Source organism: Hemitrygon akajei, chromosome 2, assembly GCF_048418815.1.
Source record: "Hemitrygon akajei chromosome 2, sHemAka1.3, whole genome shotgun sequence".
In the NCBI taxonomy this organism is placed as follows: domain Eukaryota; kingdom Metazoa; phylum Chordata; class Chondrichthyes; order Myliobatiformes; family Dasyatidae; genus Hemitrygon; species Hemitrygon akajei.
In genome coordinates, this window is record NC_133125.1 from 13771678 (window position 1) to 13792869 (window position 21192).

At 42.9% G+C, this 21192-nt stretch overlaps 1 protein-coding gene across 1 annotated transcript in view; it reads right to left on the minus strand.

The window, feature by feature from the left end:
• Window positions 1-20017: 20017 nt before the first annotated feature.
• Window positions 20018-21192, minus strand: part of msh3 (mutS homolog 3 (E. coli)) — a 237635-nt gene continuing 236460 nt past the window's right edge. Inside the window, exon 24 of the mRNA XM_073067310.1 lies at window positions 20018-20981. Within this exon, the coding sequence (XP_072923411.1) occupies window positions 20900-20981 (82 nt within the window). The 3' untranslated portion in view covers window positions 20018-20899. The remainder of the gene's footprint in view (window positions 20982-21192) is intronic.

The window sequence follows — 21192 nt, forward strand, 5'->3', positions numbered from 1 at the left end:
AAGGCTTCGGGAGTAAACCCTAAGGAAAAATCGGGAACTGGAGTACCTAAGGCGGTCCTACGTTGAGTTCAACGCTGACTGGTAACTCCAGTGACGCTGCTGGTACAAAACTGTATCAGTCTCTGCTATTTCTTTGGATTCATCAGCTGAGTGGCAATGGGGAACCTGTTGTGTGGGCAACAGCTTGCTTCCCATATCGTTCTGCGTACCGACAATGTAGACAGCTAGGACACAACATCCATGGTTGACCCCAACCAACAGAGAGCCTCGATAGAGCCAGAACTGAGAGAAATAGCACATGAAGCATGAAATTTGGGGTTAGGTCACTGCACTGAGTCTCATTAACAACTCAGTAATAACTTGTTATTTTATGTGGAGTAAATGGTCCCAATCAGCTCGAGGGTAATTTGGCAGATTCAAGTCCCGATGGAGAGCAAACACAAGGAAATAAAGTTTTGCATGAGGTTTGTTTGATCACTTGTATCCTATCAAAAGTTGGTTACTTTATTTCCTGATCTTTTAATTTTTTTAAAATTTAGAGATAAAGCACATTAGCGTTTCCAGCCAAACACGCTCATGCTGCCAAATTTAACTCATGTGACCAATCAACATACTAATCTGTACATTTTTGTAATGTGGGAGGAAACCTGAGCACTCTGAGGCAACCCATGCAGTCACAGGGAGAACGTACAAACTCCTTACAGACTGCAGCGGAATTTAACCTGGGTCACGGGTGGAATAATTGCGTTACACTAACAGCTATGCTACCATGCCCCCAAATTGCCTACCGTAACAGCAAAGAAAGGAAGATTTCTATTGTAAAAACACAAAATGCTGGCAGAACTCAGCAGGCTAGACAGCATCTATGGGAGGATGTAGTAACGATGTTTCAGGCCGAAACCCGTCATCAGGAGATTTCTATTGTGTCTATCTCTACCTTGAAAGATCCCCAAATGCTCACAGTCAATAAAGTAGCCTGAGTGTAGTGCAACACAAGAAATCTGTTTTTGCCACATAAAAGCAATGGGACCATTATTAGATAATTGCATTTAGCAATGTTAGCCAGGGGATTAAGATTAGCCACAGGATGCCAGGATGTGCACTCTCTCTCTCACTTGTGTTTCAAAATCCTTTACATCCACCTGAGAGGGAAGACAGGCCCTCAATTAAACGTCTCCTCTGAGACTGGAGGGTAAATCTAGATGAGTGTGTTCAAGTTTCTGGAGTGGAGGGGGCTGATATTCTGAAGCTACTTACCGCCTCCCACAAGAGCAATGGAAGACATTTCCTTCAGAGATGCGTGGCTTCCTTTGATGGTTTTGTTAGTTCCCAGTAACTTTGCCGTCTTTGTTCCTCCTCTACTTGAATGATTTATGTGAGACACTTAAGTAGGAATTTGACATCCTTATCTTGTTCTTTGGGTTGAGAGAAAATACATTCCACGTCATTGTGCTGATTATGTAAGGTAACTTTATCAGTGATAACATTCCAGTTTTTCATAAGTAATCATTTTTTAACCAACCCCTTACCTGCCCAATTCCAGTTTTATAGAGTCATAGAGCACTACAGCACAGAAAGAGACCCTTTGGCCCATCTAGCTTGTGCCAAACTGTTAATCCCCTTCATCCCATTGAGCTGCATCCACCTAAAGCCCTCCATACCCTTCCTATCCAGGTATCTATCCAAATTTCTCTTAAATGTTGAGGTCGAACCTACTCTTTCCACACTGATACCACCCTCTGAATGAAGATGTTTCCCCTCAGGTTCCTCTTAAGTTTTTCACCTTTAACCTATGACCTCCAAGCTCTAGTCTCACCTAACCCCAGTGGAAAAAGTCTACTTGCAATTACCATATCTAATTAGTTGAATTTCCCCATGGGGATGAATAAAGTATCTATCTATCTATCTAATACCTTTCATAATTTTTATACCTCTATCAATTTTCATACACTCCAGGGAATAAAGTCCTAACCTATTCAACTGTTCTAGGTCCCCAAGTCCCAGCAACATCACGCGAGATTATGAAACTGAGAAATTATATTTTCGCAATTTTGATTATGGCAGAGTGAATCCATCAGCAAATTTATATTCCAGAGCAGAAGGTGTTTTTAAGGATTTGATTAGCTTTATTTGTCACATGTACATCAAAACATACAGCAAAATGAATCCTTTGCATCAAATCGGATCAGTGAGGTTGGTTCCAGTGGGCAGCCTGCAAGGGTCACTACCTTGCAGTATCAAGGTCGCATGCCCAGAACTTACTAAGAATAACTGTACATCTGTGCAGTGTGGGAAGAAACTGGAGCATCCAGCGGGAGCCCGGGAAGAGCGGACAAACTCCTTACGGGCAGTGGCAGGAATCAAACACCAATTGGTAATCGTTTTAAAACTTTACGCTTTTCTGCTCCCACTAAACTATCAAGATTATCGCCAAGCAGTGGGACCCCAGTGATCAGCCAGTGACCGCACTTCTGCTCGACTCCTGTGAGATGTTCAGCACCTATGAGAACCGCCATCCTATGAGGCTAAGCGTCACTCTACTTCACAAAGTCTTCCTGACTGAGGATCAAGTAGGTTTCAATATACCTGGGCACTCAACAAACCTTCACACTGGAAAACCTCTCCCAACCCCTGGTCTTCCGTCCTGTAGTTACCAGAGGCCCAGGGTGAGGTTTCCCTAGTCACTCTTGGTTGCATAAGAAGTGGGCATCTGCAAGAGGCAGCGTCTGAAGGTGGCATCCGTCACTGAGGGTCTTCACCATCCAGGACTTATCCTCATCCCACTACCACCATCGGGAGGAGATAGAAGATCCACGCTCAACGTTTTAACACCTTCTTCCCATCAGGTTTCTAAGTAGTCAGTAAACACCACCTCTATTTTTTCACTACTGATTCGGGTCTTAGTTTTTTTTTGCAATGCCTTTGCACTGTAATGCTTCTAAAAACAAATTTAGAAGACAACGCCGTAAAACCTCTGGACTATTGAGTGGTGCCGGGTAGCGACGGGTCTCGCCGCCGTTTGAGTTTATTAGATTTATTTAATTGCTGCTTTTATCATTAAGTGGTACTGTGTTTTCCGGACGCTCGTTATGTCAACACGGTTTCCTCATGCTCCTCGATCTAGAGTGATTAGCTTTGATTTCCACCCGCATGGGTTCCCCGTGTTTAAAGATTATTCTGGACCAGTGCTCGCCCCTGAGTCTCGGATCCGAGTTCTGCGGGCTCAAGTCCCGAGTTAAGCGAGCTTTTAGTTTGATTATTCCCCCTATTATTCTGCGAACAAATCTTCATTGTTAATTTCTACTCCTGAGTTTACTCCGCTTGTCTGAACTGTGATAAGAAACCTGACTCTGATTCCAAGGAGTTCACATACAGCAGAACGGTAAGAGCGTATGCCGGCGCATGCACTGTGCGTTCAGCCACGAGCTTGTTTGCTGTGGTAATAACAGCAATAATTATGTACGATCGGTGTCTAAAGATTGAGAAGTGAAAGGACGATGAAATAAGTGTTCAAGTTTATTGTCATCTGACTGTGTACGTAGGGAAGAAGCCGATACCCAGTCTGGCGGTCCTAGTCCTGATGCTCCTGGACCTCCTCCCTGATGGTAGTGACTCAAAGAGACTGTGGGATTGGGTGGTAGGGATCCTCAACAATGCTTCGGGCCTTCCTCTGCAACGCTCCCAGTAAATGTCATAAATAGGGGGAAGAGAGAGACCCTAGTGGTCTTCTGTCCTGTCTAATGCTCTGGCGCCTTACAGCTTCCGTACCGCACAATGACGCAGCCAGTCAGGACACACTCCAGGGTGCTGCTGGAGAAAGTTGTTACCGAGTGGGGGTGAGGAGCCCTGTACGCCTCTTTTCTCCTCAGAAAGAGATCAGGGTTAAGTCTACTGGGATTTTAAAGGTTCATATTTTCCATTCTCGTAGCCTTTCTCCACATTATTGCAAACATTTCCTTTTCTAATATGTTTGAGTTTTATTTCATAAATCTTTGTAAACTTAGGGCTTCCCAAGGAAACACTGGGCAGTACCCGAGTAACCCGTGATCTGGTCGTTCTTTAATCCTGTCCTCAGCCTGGAATCCTGCCAACTACTATAGACCTGGCCTGCTGAGTTCCTCTAGCATTTTGTGTGTGTGTTGCTACTGTAGAGAGTCGTTGGATCATTATACTGAGAGTTTGGATGCCCATATCTCAAAAGAGGCAAAGCTCAGGCAGTAGGTTCAGGCAGACACCTGCAGAATATCTGAATACAATCATGTTGGCGTACCAAGCATTAGAACATAGAACACTACAGCACCGTACAGGTCCTTCAGCCCATGATCTTGTGCTGACCTTTTAACCCACTCTAAGGTCAATCCAACATTTCTCTCCTATGTAACCCTCCATGTTTTTCTATCATCCATGTGTCTATCTGAGTTTCTAAAATGCCCCTCTACCATCACATTGGGCAGGGCGTTCCACATACCCACCACTCTGTGTGTGTTTAAAAAAAAAAAAAAAAAAATACCTTCCTACCTATACTTTCCTCCTAACACCTTAAAATTAGTCATTTCTGCTCTGGGGAAAAGGTGCAGGCTGTCCATTCTGTCGATGCTACTTGTCATCTTGAACACCTCTATTAAGTCACCTCCCATTGTCCTTTGCGCCAAAGAGAAAAGCCCTAGCTCACTCAACCTATCTTCATAAGACAAGTTCTCTAATCTAATCCCCGTTAAATTTCCTCTGCACCATCTCTAAAGCTTCCACATCCTTCCTATAAAGAGGCGACCAGAACTGAACACAATACTCTGTGTGGTCTAACCAGGGCTTTTTAGAGCTGCAAAATTATCTTGTGTCCCCTCAACTCAATTCCCCAACTAATGGAGGCTAAAGTACCATACGCCTTCTTAACAAACCCATCAACTTGCGTGGCAACTGTGAGGGATCTATGGATGTGGGCCCCAAGATCCTTCTGTTCCATCACACTATTAAGAATGCTGCCATCACCTGCCTTCAAATTCGACCTTCCAAAGTGAATCACTTTACACTCTTTTGGGTTGAACTCCATCTGCCACTTTTCAGCCCACTCTGCATCCCGTCAATGTCCCATTGTAATTTCTGAAATCAGCCCTGTTGGCATGAGTGTTGAGTAATAGCAATACTGTTTGCAAAGCTGAGGGGGGGTGATTGAAAGAAGTGCCACCCCAAACTATTCTATTTTTTATTGATATACAGCGCAGAATAGTACCAGGAATTTTGAACTGTGCCGCCCAGCAACCCCTGATGTTAATTCTAGCCCAATTACAGGACAATTTACAAGTAACCTGCCATCCAGTATCTTTGGATTGTGGGAAGGATGCCAGAGCACCTGGAAGAAATCTACAAGGTCATGGGGAGAACTTCCAAACTCCTTACAAGCAGAGACGAGAATTGAACCCAGGTCACTGGTACTGTAAAGCATTGTGTGAACCACTACCTTCCCATGCCACCCCATTTGTGGTCATGATATAGAAGATTCAAAAGGGTGAAAGAAAAAAATAAGGGAAGCAAACATTCTAAACAAGAATTTGCTTTAATTTTTTTTCTTACAATCACGCACTAAGTTCACCAGAAGATACAGTAGATAATTATAATTCTCTTTAATTATAATTCTTTAGTATAATGTGAAATGCCAGAAAAATGAAATCATCTGATTCTGTGACTTTGCACTCTTAGCAGGGGGTTGCTGTTTGACGCCTTAACAATCTGTTACTTCAAGTGTTCCTGTAATGCACGTCGGGTGCCAGTCTTCTTCACAAGAAATTAGAAAAGCACATGAATTTCTGTTGGAAGACCATAAGACATAGGAGCAGATAGGGCTATTCATCCCATTGAATCTACTCTGCTATTCGATTATGGCTGATTTATTATGCCTCTCAATCCCATTCTCCTGTCTTCTCCATGTAACCTTTGAGATCCTGATTAATCAATAACCCTATCAACCTCAGCTTTAAATGTATTCAGTGACTTGGACTCCACAGCCATCTGTCAATTAATTCCACAGATTTACCACCTTTTGGCTAAAGAAATTCCTCCTCATCCCTGTTCTAATTGGACATCCCACAATTCTGAGGCTGTGCCCTCTGGTCCTACACTGTCTCACTATAGGAAATATCTTCTCTATGTCCACTCCATCTAGTTTTTTCAGTATTCAATAGGTTTCAGTGAGATTCCCATTTTTCTGAACTCCAGCAATTACAGTCGCAGAGACATCAAGTGCTCTTTATACGCTAACCCTTTCATTCCCAGAATAATTCTGTTGAACCACCTCTGGGCCCTCTGTAACACCAGCACATCTTTTCTTAAATAGGGAGCCCAAAACTGCACACAATATTCCAAGTGTGGTCTGACCAATGACTTGTAGAACCTCAGCATTACGTCCTTGCTTTTATATTCGAGTCCTCTTGAAATAAATGTTAGCGTTGCATTTGTCTTACCACAGACTCAACCTCCAAGTTCACCTTTAGGGAATTTTGCAAAATGACTCCCAATCCCTTTGCACCTCCCATTTTTAAATTTTCTCCCCATTTAGAAAATATTCTACATCTTTATTCCTTCTACAAATGTGCATGAACATACTCTTCCCTTCACTATATTCCATCTAAAATATCTTGGCCCATTCTCCTAATCTGTCCTTCTGCAACACTACCTACCCCTCCACCTATCTTCATATCAACCACAAATATGCCCACAAAGCCACACTTTTTATCATCCAAATTACCTACATACAGCATGAAAAGAAGCAGTCCAAACAGGGACTCCTGTGGACCCCCACTAGTCACTGGCAGTCAACCAGAAAAGGAATCCTTAATTCCAACTGTTTGCCTCCTGCTAGTCACCCAAGCTTCTTTCCATTCTAGTATCTTTGCTGTAGTACCACAGACACTTATCTTGTTATGCAGCCTCATGTGCAGCACCTTGTCAAAAGCCTTCTGAAATTCCAAGTAAACAACATCTGCTTATAATTTTACTTCTGCCTCCCACCCTTCTTAAAGAGTGGAGTGACATTTGCAATTTTTCAGTCCTCTGGAACATTCCAGAATCTAGTGATTATTGAAAGATCATTACCAATGCCTCCACAATCTCCTCAGCCAGCTCTTTGAGAGCTCTGGGGTGTAGTCCACCTGCTCCAGGTGACTTATCTACCTTCAGACCTTTCAACTTCCCAACCACTTTCTCCTTGGTAATAGCAACTACACTCCTGCCCCCTAACTCTCTTAAATACCACCACCCTGATATCCACTCTTGCCTTTCCTTTATTCTTTATATATCTGAAAAACTTTTGGTATTCTCTTATATTATTGGCTAGCTTACTTTCATATTTCATTTTTTTCTCACTTTATAAGGTTTTTACTTTCCTTCTGTTGGTTTTTAAAGGCTTCCCAATCATCTAATTTTCTACTGTTATTTGCTCTATTATATCCCCTCTATTTTGCTTTTCTGTTGCCCTTAACTTCCCTTGTCAGCCTCAATTGCATCATCCTCCCTTGAGATGATGTATCTGTCCTGCACCTTGTACATTTCTCCCAGAAACTCCAGCTATTGCTGTTCTCTGGTCATTCCTGCTAGAGTCCCCTTCCATTCAGCTCTTTTATACCTCTGCAATTCCCTTTACTCCTCGGTAGTATGGATAAATCTGACCTTAGATTCTCCCTCTCTAACTGCAGCGTGAAATCTATCATATTATGATCACTGGCTCCTAAGGGTTTCTTTACCTTAAGCTCCCTAATCAAATTTTAATCATTAGACAACACCCAATCCAGAATTGCCTTTCCCCTCGTGGGCTCAACCACAAGCTGCTCTAAAAATAAATCTTGTAGGCATTCTATAAATTCCCTCCCTTGGGATCCAGCACCAGCCTGATTTTCCCAATATATCTGCATATTGAAGTACCCCATGACTATTGTAACATTTCCCTTTTTACGTACCTTTTCTATCTCCTGCTGTAATTTGTAGCCCACACCTTTGCTACTGTTTGGTGGCCTGTATATAACTCCCACCTGTGTCTTTCTACGCTTGCAGATTCTTTAACTACAAGTATTCTACAACTTCCGATCCTATGTCACCTCATTCTAAGGATTGGATTTCACTTTTCACCAGCACCCTCTGCATACATGCCTGTCCTTTTGATACAATCCTTAGATGCTAAGCTCCCAACTATGATCTTCTTTCAGCCATGACACAGTGTTGCACCTGGATGACAGACTTGAGTGGAACACCAACAGAGGCTGTGTACAAGAACATCCAGAGTCGCCTCTACTTCCTGAGAAGACTGAGGCCCTTTGGCGTATGCAGGGCTCTCCTTCACATGTTCTACCAGTCTGTTGTCGCCAGTACAAACTTCTATGTGGTGATGTGCTGGGGCAATGGCATCAACATGGGTGATGCCAACAGGCTCAATAAACTGATTAGAAAAGCTGGCTCTGTTATAGGAGTCAAACTGGACACACTGGAATGCCTGTGGTGGAACAAAGGACCCTATGGAAAATCCTGGCAATTCTGGACAATGTTTCTCACCCTCTGCATGACACCTTGGCTGAACAGAGGAGTAGTATCGTAATAGACTAAGACAACTGCGCTGCTCCAAAGAGCACTATATGAGGTCATTCATACCCTTGGCCATTAGGCTCTATAATGAGTCAACCTATAGCCAGGGAAGTGATGACCACTCCCTCCTGTTACCTTTTGAGGTAACTTATTTTTTATTCTTTCTTACTTCTAATATTTGTATATCTGTGCACTTGTAATGCTACTGTGACACTGTCATTTCCTTTGAGATCAATAAAGTATCTATCTATCTCTGTCCACATTATACCTGCCAATCTCCAACTGCACTACAAAATCATCTTCCATATTCCAATACTGTGTGTATTTAAACATAACACCTTCAGTCCTGCATTCATCGTCCTTCTCAATTTTGCCCATTTGTTACACTTTATCTGCCTGTCCCTGCTCAGTAATGCCACACACTGTATCTGCTTGTATACCAACTGCCCCATCCTCAGCCCTATCACTCTGGTTCCCATCCCCCTGCCATATTAGTTTATACCCTTCCCAACAACTCTGGCAAACCTACTCACAAGGATATTGGTCCCCTCCAGGTTCAAGTGTAACCTGTCCTTTTTGAAGATGTCACACCTTCCCCAGGAGAGATCCCAATGATTCAGAAATCTGAAATCCTGCCCCTTGTAATCATTATTAGTAAATTTCCCAATGCTGGATTGCTAACCTTGAGGGTTATATGGGGGTAGAAGATTGGCATCCATTTCAAAAGGTACATCAAAAATAGGCACTATTACTATTGAATAAAACAAGATTTTGTATCTGTAACTTTAGTATGTGTATTTTATGATAACATTTTAAAGATACATTTCAGGAAGTGAATTAATCAACAGCCTTTGATGCAGTGCTGTTGGTGCACTATTTATTAAATTTAGTTATTGTGTGTGTTGGGTGGCAGAGTGGAGATATATCTCTACCAAAGGAGGTGTAAGGTGCTCCTTCCCTCTGCTCCTGATGCACCTACCAGATGTATTCACAATGTATTTGATTGTGAGCCTGGTCACCGTATGTTGTCAGGGGAAGCTGGAAGCACAGCACCAGTCTCACTCACAACCTCACTCCACAGCCCCCTGAACAGAGGGTTCAGCTATCGTCAATTACATTTGATGTCTCCACACTTTTCATCTATTTTTAGTTTTACCCCACATAATCTTTGAAATTAAGCTCAACACTTTTTCATCTTTTAACCTCATTTCCGGTTTCTAAATGACAATAAACTAAATCTGAAATACTGAAACACTTTGTTCCCCGTTTGTAAGTAGTCAGTCCATTAACTTTTTTGGCTGCAGGCTTTTATTTTTTTATACACACAATTCCTTTTTGCTTGGATGAGTTCGTGGCCAAATATGAGCTGTTGTTTGCCATGGAAATGGATGTCGGCTGACACATTGCAACTTCAGGACTGGGAGCAGAGAATCCTTCAGTACTCTGGGATGATTTTGACACTCAGGCGAGTGCAAAGTTTTCCCTCAGTTTTTCCCGTATCAGAGGTTAAGGATAGGTCATGAGAGGGACGGAAGAAAGACAAAACTAATGACAGATGGGCAGAGTGGAAAGGTGGAAAAGGAGGCCAGAAGGGGAAAAAAAAGTTGTAGCAGTGAAAAATTAACACAAAACGCTTCAGTGGAGACATGTAATTTTGAAAAAGACAATTCCATAGCAACAAAAGGCCATGACAAAGTGAGCCAAGAATAGTCAAGGAGGAGTTCAAATAAAGATGTTAAAGTCACCGGATTGACTAATTATGCACAGATTATAAGTACATTGATCCAGCTAGATGTCAGTAAGTTTACATATACTCTGCCAAATGATGCCGTCTGCTTGATTAGCGCCAGGAATTTCGAGCCTGGGTTTTGCCTTCCTCAACCCTACCATCCTCCAGCTCATACTCCCCAGTAATCGATGGAATGAGCTTGGGAAAAGCACAAATGTGCCAGTGAAACAACACTGTTCCCACCTCACATTCTCTGTGAAGGCAGTAGGGGGGAGCTGAGTCTGTCATCTGGATTGAGACATCTTTGCCCTGGGTCACAACTTGGTGTTATTAAGTTAAAACTTCCAACTCTCTGTTGTGTATAAACCAAGAACTAGAATCTACAGGTGTTGGAACAGTCAGTTCACCAGCAAGCTGTAGGGAAAGCTCACAGAGGTTTGAATAAACACCATTCTAGAAAGCGCTATTGAGGTCTGCCTGCTCGAAAAACCTCTGCTGGAAGCCTAGGCAGCAACGTGTGTACTGATGACAACACACTCCTGGAGATGAAACAAACTTCCTTTGGCTGCTCCCTCAGTCGTAGATTTTCCTTTATTTTACTTTTGTCAAGTATGTTCATAAACATACACTGCCTTCAAAGCCCCCAGGCCAATTACAGTCACGCCAGGGGAATTCACTTCACATTTTATTTGTAGTTTCTATAGCAGTCTTTCCAACACAAGCAGCTGTACTTTGCACTGAAACCAACCAACTACCATTAGAGAACTCATCTCTGAACTGATTCCACAACCTGTGGACTCACTTTCAAGGACTCTGCAGCTCATGTTCTCGATATTATTTATTTACATATTTATTATTATTATTTGTTTTTTTGTACTGTATTTACAGATTTCTCCTTTTGCACATTGGTTGGTTGTCAGACTTTACTGGTGTGTAGTTTTTCATTGATTCTATTGTATTTCTTTGTTCTACTGTGAATGCCCACAAGAAAATGTAATATATGGTGACATATACATACTGTACTTTGATAATAAATTTATTTTGATCTGTGAGTAGTCACTGGTGGGACCACGTTAAGAAAAAGCGAATCAGAATCAGGTTTATATTCACTGACTTACGAGGGGTGATTCATAAGTTTGTGGCCTAAGGTAGAAGAAGTCAATTTTAGAAATCCTAGCACATTTATGTTTCAACATAGTCCCCTCCTACATTTACACTTAGTCAGCGGTCATGGAGCATACAGATTCCCTTCTTTGTAGAAGTGGTCCACAGCAGGGGTGATTGATTTCATGGCCCAAGGTAGAAGGAGATGAGTTATACATGCATGTGCAGTTCAACTCTGAGTGAAAATGCAGAAAGTTTGAAGTTAATAACTCATCTCCTTATACCATAGGCTACAAACTTATCAATCACCCCATGCTGTGGACCACTTCTGGAGGTCCAAAATGCCGACTTCTACTACAAAGAAGGGATCCGTAACTCCACGACCGCTGGACCAAGTGTGTAAATGTAGGAAAAGTAAATGTGCTGGGTTTTCTAAAATGGACTCCTTCTACCTTGGGCCACAAACTTATCAATCACCCTCGTATGTTGTGAAATTGGTTGTTTGGTGCTAGCAGTACAGCATAATACATTTAAAAAAAACTATAGGTAACAATAACAAATATCAAAAAATAAATAATGCAAAAAGAGAGCATAAGGTAGTGTTCATGGACCATTCAGGAACCTGACGGCAGAGGGGCTGTTTGTGAATCGTTGACTGTGGGTTTTCAAGCCTCTGTACCTCCTCCCCAATGGTAGTGAAGCAAAGGTCTTTAATGATGGATGCTGCCTTCCTGAGGCTCCGGCTCTTGAAGATGTCCTGATGAAGGGTCTCGGTCTGAAACGTCAACTGTTTACTCATTTCCATAGATGCTGCCTGGCCTGCTGAGTTCCTCCAGCATTTTGTGTGTGGGGAAGGTTGTGCCTGTAATGGAACTGCCCGAGTCTGCACCCACCTGCAGTTTAACCCGCTCATTAACACAGATTAAAGCCTGCTCGCTGGAACACCAAATTCTCACATTTATCCATTACGTCAAAGCATGTGCATGGATTCAAAGTTACATTCAACGATCCAATTAAATCATTCGGTTCAACTGAACTTTGTGACTGCCTTTATTAAGTTCCTTTGATCACGGGCTGAGAGCCAATCCTATTGAAAGGATCATGTCTCTGTTTTCTGTTGGCCTGTGTTGTATTTTGTGTTGCGCATTTTAATATGGGTTACAGTAACTTGTCATGTGGGTTTGGCGTGGTCAAAATAAATGGGTATAGTCACGTATTCATCCTTTATGCCGTTAGCTTAGAGATAGAGACTGAGCAGAGGTTGGATAGTTTTTGCTGATCACTTATTTTGCTAATTATGCTAATTTTAATCGCTCGTCTTTGCTAGTTTCATAATAAAGAATCAAACATACCTTTTCTCGACTTGTTGTTCCTCTCCGTGCCTTGTAGTGCATTGGGTAGCAACCTTGCCATTTCTTTAGCATTTGTCAGTTTTTTATGAGGTTGAGTTACTAGCTCGACGCTCAACACAGATCAGATGGAAAGCGTGCAAGGAGCTGCTGGATTCGAACCTGAGACCTTTTGAGTCGAGGTCAGGCAATGATGCCACTATAACACCAGCCGGCTTTATCTTCACTTGCAGCTTATTTTTTCAGAAGCATATCATATAGTGTCAAGTCCCTCACTCAGTCTCAGTGGTTTTGGTTAGTATTTCAAGTAACTATTTTAACCTTATCTGCCCAGTGGGTATTAGGAGGTGGGCATTTAAAATACTCTGGGGCACTTGCCTTCTGGAAAATAAACTGATTCAGTTGATTACAACTTTCACACAAGTTTCCAAATGAGCAAACAGACTGCTCGTAGGCCAGGAGAATTTTCAAACATTGCATCCCAACCATAATTTCATCTTAGACCTGAGTGGGTAAATTATGTTTTTATGGGTGAGTAGCAGAACCCCATGGGCACCGTCTTTTCCAAGCTGACACCAAGCTGTGATTCCGTCAGCTTTGTGGCCCAGACCTAGTTTTTTTTTGGGTTTGTAGGGATGGTTTTTGGGACAGTGTGGGAGTTGGGGGCAAGTTAGGAGGTGGAGACAAGGATGAAGGGAGTAATAGGTCGGGGGCAGTAAATGAAGACTTGGGAGAAGGAGCCAGAGGTCTGCGGACCCAACGACGAAGGCGGTGACCCCCAAGGTTGGCATGTCCTGGGATCAGAAGCCTGTGATTGGCAAGTCTGGGGGCTGAAGCTCCCACGTCGGCAAGACAGGAGGCTGAAACTGCCTTTCAGAGGGGTAATAAGACTGGGCATATACAGGGTCTGTACCCTCTATACACAGCCTAGCAAATCATAGGAACCAGACTCCCCTCAATGGACCCTGTCTGCACTCAGTACAACAGCTAACATATTTGAAGACCCCACTAACCCTGGAGACACTGTCTCTTCTGCCCCTCCCATCAGGCAGAAAATACAAAAGTCTGAAAGCACATACCAACAGGCTCAAGTACAGCTTCGGTACAATGGACCTCTTGTACGATAAAGATGGACCCTTGGCCTCACAATCTATCTCATTATGATCTTGCATTTTATTGTTTACCTGCACTGTTTTTTCTGTGGTGTTAACACTCCTCATCTCTGTTCTAAAGGGATTCGCCTACAGTGCCTTTTGGTCCTAGACTCATCCAGTATTGGAAACATCCTCTCCACATCCACTCTGTTAGATCTTCCAATATTTGACAGGTTTCAATGAGATTCCCCCTCATTTTTCTAAACTCCAGTGAGTAACAGGCTCACAGCCATCAAACACTCCTCACCCTTTCATTTCCACAAATATTCTCCTAAAACTCCTCTGGACCCTCTTCAACATCAGCAGATCCTTTCTTAGATATAAAGGCCTGGAAGCATGCATCACCAGGCATGAGGACAGCTTCTAGTCCATCAGATTCTTCAACAGACCTCTTGCATTTTAAGATAAACTCTTGACCTCAAAATCTACCTTATGACCTTCCAATCAGCATTTACCTGTACTGCACTTTTTCAATCGCTTTTACACTTTATTGCATATATGTTGTTGTGGGTATTACTGAATCATGGCTGAAAGAAGATTACAGCTGGGAGCTTCACAGGCAGGCAGGCCAAGGGGTGGTGTAGCTTAGTTGGTAAAAAAAAATGAAATCTGATCATTAGAAAGAGGTGACATAGGTGTTGAATTGTTGTGGGTAGAGCTAAGGAAATGCGAGGGTTAAAAGACGCTGATGGGAGTTGTATACAGAGCTCCAAACAATAGTAAGGATGTGGTGTACAAATTACAACAGGAGATAGAAAATGCATGCCAAAAGATCAATATTACAATGGTTATAGGGGATTTCAGTATGTAGGCAGATTGGGAAAATAACGCTGGTGCGGGATTTCAAGAGGGGGATTTTCCAGAATACCTGTGAGATGGCTGTTTAGAGTAGCTCATGGTTGAGCCCAGTAGGGATCAGCTATTTTGGATTGGGTGTTGTGCGATGAACTGGAATTGGTTAGAGAGCTTAACGTAAAGGAACCCTTGGGAGCCAGTGATCATAATATGATTGAATTCACCCTGAAAGTTGAGAAGGAGAAGCTAAAGTCAAATGCGTCAGTATTACAGTGGAGTGAAGGGAATTACAGAGGCATGAGAGAGGAGGTGGTTAGAATTGATTAGAAAAGAACACTGGCAGGGATGACGGCAGAGCAGAATTTCTAGGTGTAATTCAAAAGGCAAGATGACACAACTATGGCTAACAAGAGAAGTCAAAGCCAACATAAAAGCCTAAGAGAGGGTATATAGTACATATTGAACTGCTGGAAAATAATGCTGGTGAGGTAGTAATGGAGGTGAGGAGATGGCAGATGAACCAAATATTTATTTTGCATCAGTTCTCACTGTGGAAGACAGTAACAGTATGCCAGAAGTTCTAGGTGCCTGGGGGCATGAAGCGTGTGAAGTTGCCATCACCAGGGAGAAGGTTCTTGGGAAACTGAAAGGTTTGAAGGTAGGTAAGTCACCTAGACCAGATGGTAAACACTCCAAGGTTTGAAAGAGGTGGCTGAAGAGACTGCGGAGGCATTAGTAATGACCTTGCAAAAATCAATCGATTCTGGCATAGTTCCAGTGGACTGGCAAACTTCAGATGTCACTCTGGTCACCAAGAAGGGAAAGAGGCAGAAGGAAATTATAGGCCAGTTAGTCTGACCTCAGCGGGTGGGAAGATGTTGGAGTCGGTTGCTAAGAATGTGTTTTCGGGGTAGTTGGAGGCACATGATAAAATAGACCATAGTCAGCGTGGTTTCCCTTGCCTGTAGGAGTAACAAGCTGGATAGACAAAAGAGAATTGGTGGATGTTGTGTACTTGGATTCTCAGAAGGCCTTTGACAAATTGCCACACAGGAGGCTGTTTAACAAGTTAATAGCTCATGGTATTACAGGAAATATACTAGCATGGATAAATCAGTCGCTGATTAGCAGGTGGCAAAGAGTGGGAATGAAGGGAGCCTTTTCTGGTTTGCTGCCAGTGGCTAGTGATGCTCCACAGGGGTCTTCTGTGTTTGGACCACTTCTTTTTAACATTACATGCTAATGACTTGGATGATGGAGTTGATGGCTTTGTGGCCAAGTTTGCAGATGTTACACAGATAGGTGGAGGGGCAGGTAGTTTTGAGGAAGTAGAGAAGCTACAGAAGGATTTATACAGATTAGGAGAATGGGTAAAGAAGTGGCAGATGGAATACAGTGTCAGGAAGTGTATGGCATGCATTTTGGTAGAAGAAATAAAATGGACTATTTTCTAAATGGAGAGAAAATTCAAAAGTCTGAGGTGCAAAGGGACTTGGGAGTCCTTGTACAGAGTTCCCAAAAGGTTAATTTGCAGGTCAAGTTGGTGGTGAGGAAGGAAGATGTGCTGTTGGCATTCACTTCCAGAGGACTGGAATATAAAAGCAAGGATGTAATGTTGAGACTTTATAAAGCACTGGTGAGGCCTCACTTGGAGTACTGTGAGCAGTTTTGGGCCCACTAACTCAGAAAGGATGTGCTGATATTGGAGAGAGTTCAAAGGAGGTTCACAAAAATTATTCTGGGAGTGAAAGGCTTATCATAACAAGAACATTTGTTGGCTCAAGACCTGTATTTACTAGAATTCAGAAGAATGGGGCATGACATCGAAACCTATTGGATTGTGAAAGGTCTTGATAGAGTGGATGTGGAGAGGACGTTTCCTATGGTAGGAGAGTCTCAGACCAGAGGACATTGCCTCAGAACAGAGGCGCGTCCTTTCAGAATAGAGATGAGGAGGAACTTCTTTAGCCAGAGAGTGGTGAATCTGTGGAGTTCATTGCCACAGGCAGCTGTGGAGGCCAAGTCTGTGTGCACACTTAAGGCAGAGATTGACAGACCCTTGATTAGTCAGGGCATGAAAGGGTACAGGAAGAAGGCAGGAGTTTGGGGCTGAGTGGGAAAATGGATCAGCCATGATGAAATGGCAGAGCAGACTCGATGGGCCAAATGGCCTAATTCTGCTCCTATGTCTTATGGTCATCTGCATTGTTATTGTTTTACCTTATTCTCACTCAACACACGGTGTAATGACCTGATCTGTATGAGCAGTTTGCAAGGCAAGATTTTCATTGTGTGTTGGTACACGTGACAAGAATAAACCAGTAACAATACTCTGTCGCTGCTCCCCGAAGTAATACTGTGCGGACCACTGGAGAAGCTGAAGCTCACTGTCTGCAGGCCCAAGAAAGCGGCTTGTCTGGATGTGTCTGAGTGGGAGGGAGGGAGGGAGGAACAGGGCCTGGCTTGCAGTTGTTGTTCTACTGCTCGTTGAGTTCTTTCTGTTGTCTTCTGTGTGGCTCTGCTGAACATTGTGGGCACGCTATGTTGGCACCGGAGTATGTAGTGACACTTGCGGGCTGCCCTCAGGTGTGTCGCTTGCTGGCGCAGGTGATGGATTTCACAGTATGTTTCAGCGTACAGGAATTTGAGCCCTGGAGGCAGAGGGACGGTCGATGCTCCGGGTCGAGACCCTGAATCAGAATGAATGATCTGCTCGGACTGCAACAAACCAGCATGGCACGAGCCTTAGGCGGCAGCCCACTTTCCCAAACCCATTTCCATTGCGGAATTTGAACCCAAGAGGTTTGAATAGATAACAGAGCATAGAACACTACAGCACAGTACAGGCCCTTCGGCCCACAATGTTGTGCTGACCTTTTAACCTACACTGAGATCAATCTGAGCCTGCCCTCCCCCACAGTCCTCCGTTTTTAATCATCCATGTGCTTAAGATTTTCTTAAACATCCCTAACATACCTGCCTCTACCAACACTCCACAGCACTTTCTACGCACCCATCGCCCTCTGTGTAAAATAACCTGCCTCTGATATCCCCCACCTCCAATCACTTTAAAATTCTGTTCTCCTGTATTAGCCATTTCCACTCTGGGAAAAAGCCCCTGGCTGTCCACTTGATCTATGCGTCTTATCAACTGGAACACTTCCATCAAGTTACTTCTTATCCTCCTTCATTCCAAAGAACAAAAATCCTAGCTCACTCAACCTTTCCTCACAACAAGACATGCTCTCTAATCCTGGCAGCATCCTGGTAAATCTCCTCTGCACCCTCTATAAAGCTTCCACATCCTTCCTATAACGCGGTGACCAGAACGGAAGAGAAGTTTCGGTGGCCCGCAATTAGATTTAGTGTCAATTAGTGGGGACCTGAGCTGTTTCCGTCTCCAGCTGGAAAAGCGTCAATAGTGGTAGAAAGAATTTTCTGCAGCACAGCTACAGTTGTTATGGTGACAAATCCAATAGCCAAATTGCACTCATTTTGTAATTAATCACTGGGAATTTCATGCCACGAGAGAACACTCTGCTCTTTTCCAAATGATACCATTTAAGGCCATTTTCAACATCAGATCGAGCCTCTGGAATAAGCTGCAAAGCAGGAGCAATTTGGTTGAGCATCTTCAAACCACTGGAGAAGAGATTACAGAGGAGATTATCTTCATTTGTCACATGTACGTTGACACATACTGGGAAACGAAGCCACCAGCTGACTGCCTGGCATGATAGAGACATGCCTGCCTGAGCACGTGAAGTCAGCGCTAGTGGACTGAGCGGGGATGAGACGTACGGTGAGATCCAATAGCTCGGAAGGAGGCACTGCAACGCTCCGTGGAGAGGGACAAGCCACAGAAGATGTAATGGTCACCCATAGCAACCAAGGAAGGCCACAGTTTGTGACGCCTGTTTACATCATTGGACCAGGACTTCTGAGGTCGTCAGAGTGGAACTGCCCCAGTGCAACCGCTTTTCCACTTTAAAAACTCTCCCACATGTTACTTGTCGTCGTCGGACACGATGAACAACCCCCACATTGAAACAAACAATGAAATGTGTCATTGTGTTAATGACCAGCCGAGTCTGAGGGTGTGCTGACGGCAGCCCACAAGTGTTGCCACGTATCCAGCGCCAACATAAAACTTACAATCCCGTACGTCCTGCAATGTTTGGAGAAAACTAGAGGAAACCCCTGCAATCATGAGAAGAATGTACAAACTCCCTACAGACAGCAGTGAAATGGAATGCACTGCCAGCAACGGTGGTGGAGGCGGACACAATAGGGTCTTTTAAGAGACTCTTAGATAGGTACATAGAGCTTAGAAAAATAGAGGGCTTTGCGGTAGGGTAATTCTAGGCAGCTTCTAGAGTAGGTTACATGGTCGGCACAACATTGTGGGCCGAAGGGCCTGTAATCTGCTGTAGATTTCTACGTTGGTGCCGAAAAACATTGCGCTAACCACTACACTGTTGTGATGCTGTAGAGACAGAAATTATGTGAAGCAGGGAGAAGCTCACACAGTTGAGAGCCTGCCCATTCCTTTTTAAACGGGAACTCCCAAAACAGCCAAAATTAGTAAGGCTCAAAATCATTACAAAGAAAGCATCTCCTCATGAGTAACAAATGATCAAGGAAAATTACTCTTTTTATTCAAAAGAATTCAACAACCACTGTCCATTTGGGTCCATTGTGTTCATTGATTTCAAATATTTTCCATTGAAACTACTTCAATTTAGAATAGAGATGGGGAGGAAGTTCTTTAGCTGGAGGGTGGTGAATCTCTGGGATTCATTGGCACAGATGGCCGCAGAGGCCAAGTCATTGGGTATATTTAAAGTGGAGGTTGATAAGTTCTCAAATGGTAAGGGTGTCTAAGTTTATGGGAAAAAGGTATGAGAATGCGGTTGAGAGGGCTGATACATCAGCCATAATGGAATGGCAGAACAGACTCAATGGATCCAATGGCCTAATTCTGCTCCTATGTCTTAGGGATGCTGTGGCAGCAACTCATTTCTATTTTATTGGAGTTTATTGGTCACTTTCGAAACAGCATTATAAATTCTGTAGCTTCCTCCAGTACAGCAGGCAATAAACACAAAGTGGCTCGTAATTTTCTTTGAGCAGGCTGCACGGTGAGTTCAGGACTGGCTGTAGGGGTGTACAAAGTTAAACAGTTCACCCATTTCATTGGGAAAAACTTGAGAAATAGCAGCACAGAATAAATGTATCACAGGCGTCAGCTTCTGCCTTCTGGAATCAGAAAAATACACAGTGCGAGCGAGGTTCATCCAGGAAAATGAGGACACAAAGAAAATACATTTTAATTTATTTGGCTTGGCTTACAAAATATTGCATTAATTATGAACTTCTGCATATTGTTTCAATTCCACACTGATATTACATATACTCTATTTTAGGTGGACACTGTGTTTCGCCCCTGTAACCGCAAAAGAGTGCTTCATTGACAAAATACAGAATTAATTAAGCAAACTTTCCATTTAAAAATAGTCTCCATATTGCTTTAGCACACTGTGTGATCCTCAATACTGGAAGCACGATGCCATATATACATATATTTAAAAAAATCAGTAGAAGTCTGCTCAGTTCAACATACCATTCAGGAAAAAAAAGCTTAGCAGGGAGATTCTAGTTTGCGTCTTAAAACAAAGGTGCAGAATTCAGTGCCAAACAGTGTCCCTGCTTCGAAGGTTAAAGTCTTTTCCAGCTTGTCAGTAATTACAATACCTTTCTGAAGTGGATGGAGTGTTAAAATGTCAAAGTTGTACTATAGAGGACGAGGGCCAAGTGATACAGCTGCTGAGATTACTGACGGACATCTGAAAATTCTTCTACACGCTGCCCAAAATGGACAATCAAGTGAGCAAATTAAAGCAAAAAATGACAGAGTGAGTTGAAAATGAGCTGTAAGTAAAACTGGTTCCTCCCGATGGAAGAACAGAAACCAGTTTAACACTCTTCACTGTTTTGATATCTAGGATTTACATGAAGAATATAAATAACTTCAACGCAGGTAGAAAACATCTGAAATATCACATCCACATTTACAGACAATATTAGGCAACTGACCCATCAGCTGTTTATAGAACCTCAAGCTTCCCTCACAAGGAAATACAAGAGGGGAAGAACATACCTTATCAGTTTATTGACTCAAAAATGAATAAAAATTAATCTTATTTATTCACCGTCAGCCAGTCCATTAGTTCCTTCCTTTCATTTATGTTCCAGAGTTCAAAGAAGAATTTCAATTTCTCCCTACAAGAAACAATGATGACACATTGTACATGTGGTATTGAAAATTGGCTGCAATTTCTTCAACAGAGAGCGAGAATTAAGATTTCATATACAATTATATAACTTTCTTGGAAGTCATGTTTCAAACCCCACGATGATGTAGAAACAAAATCCCAAATATCTTTCTCCATAAACAAAAAAAAACTTGAATTCACATAAATTTGAGTCACCA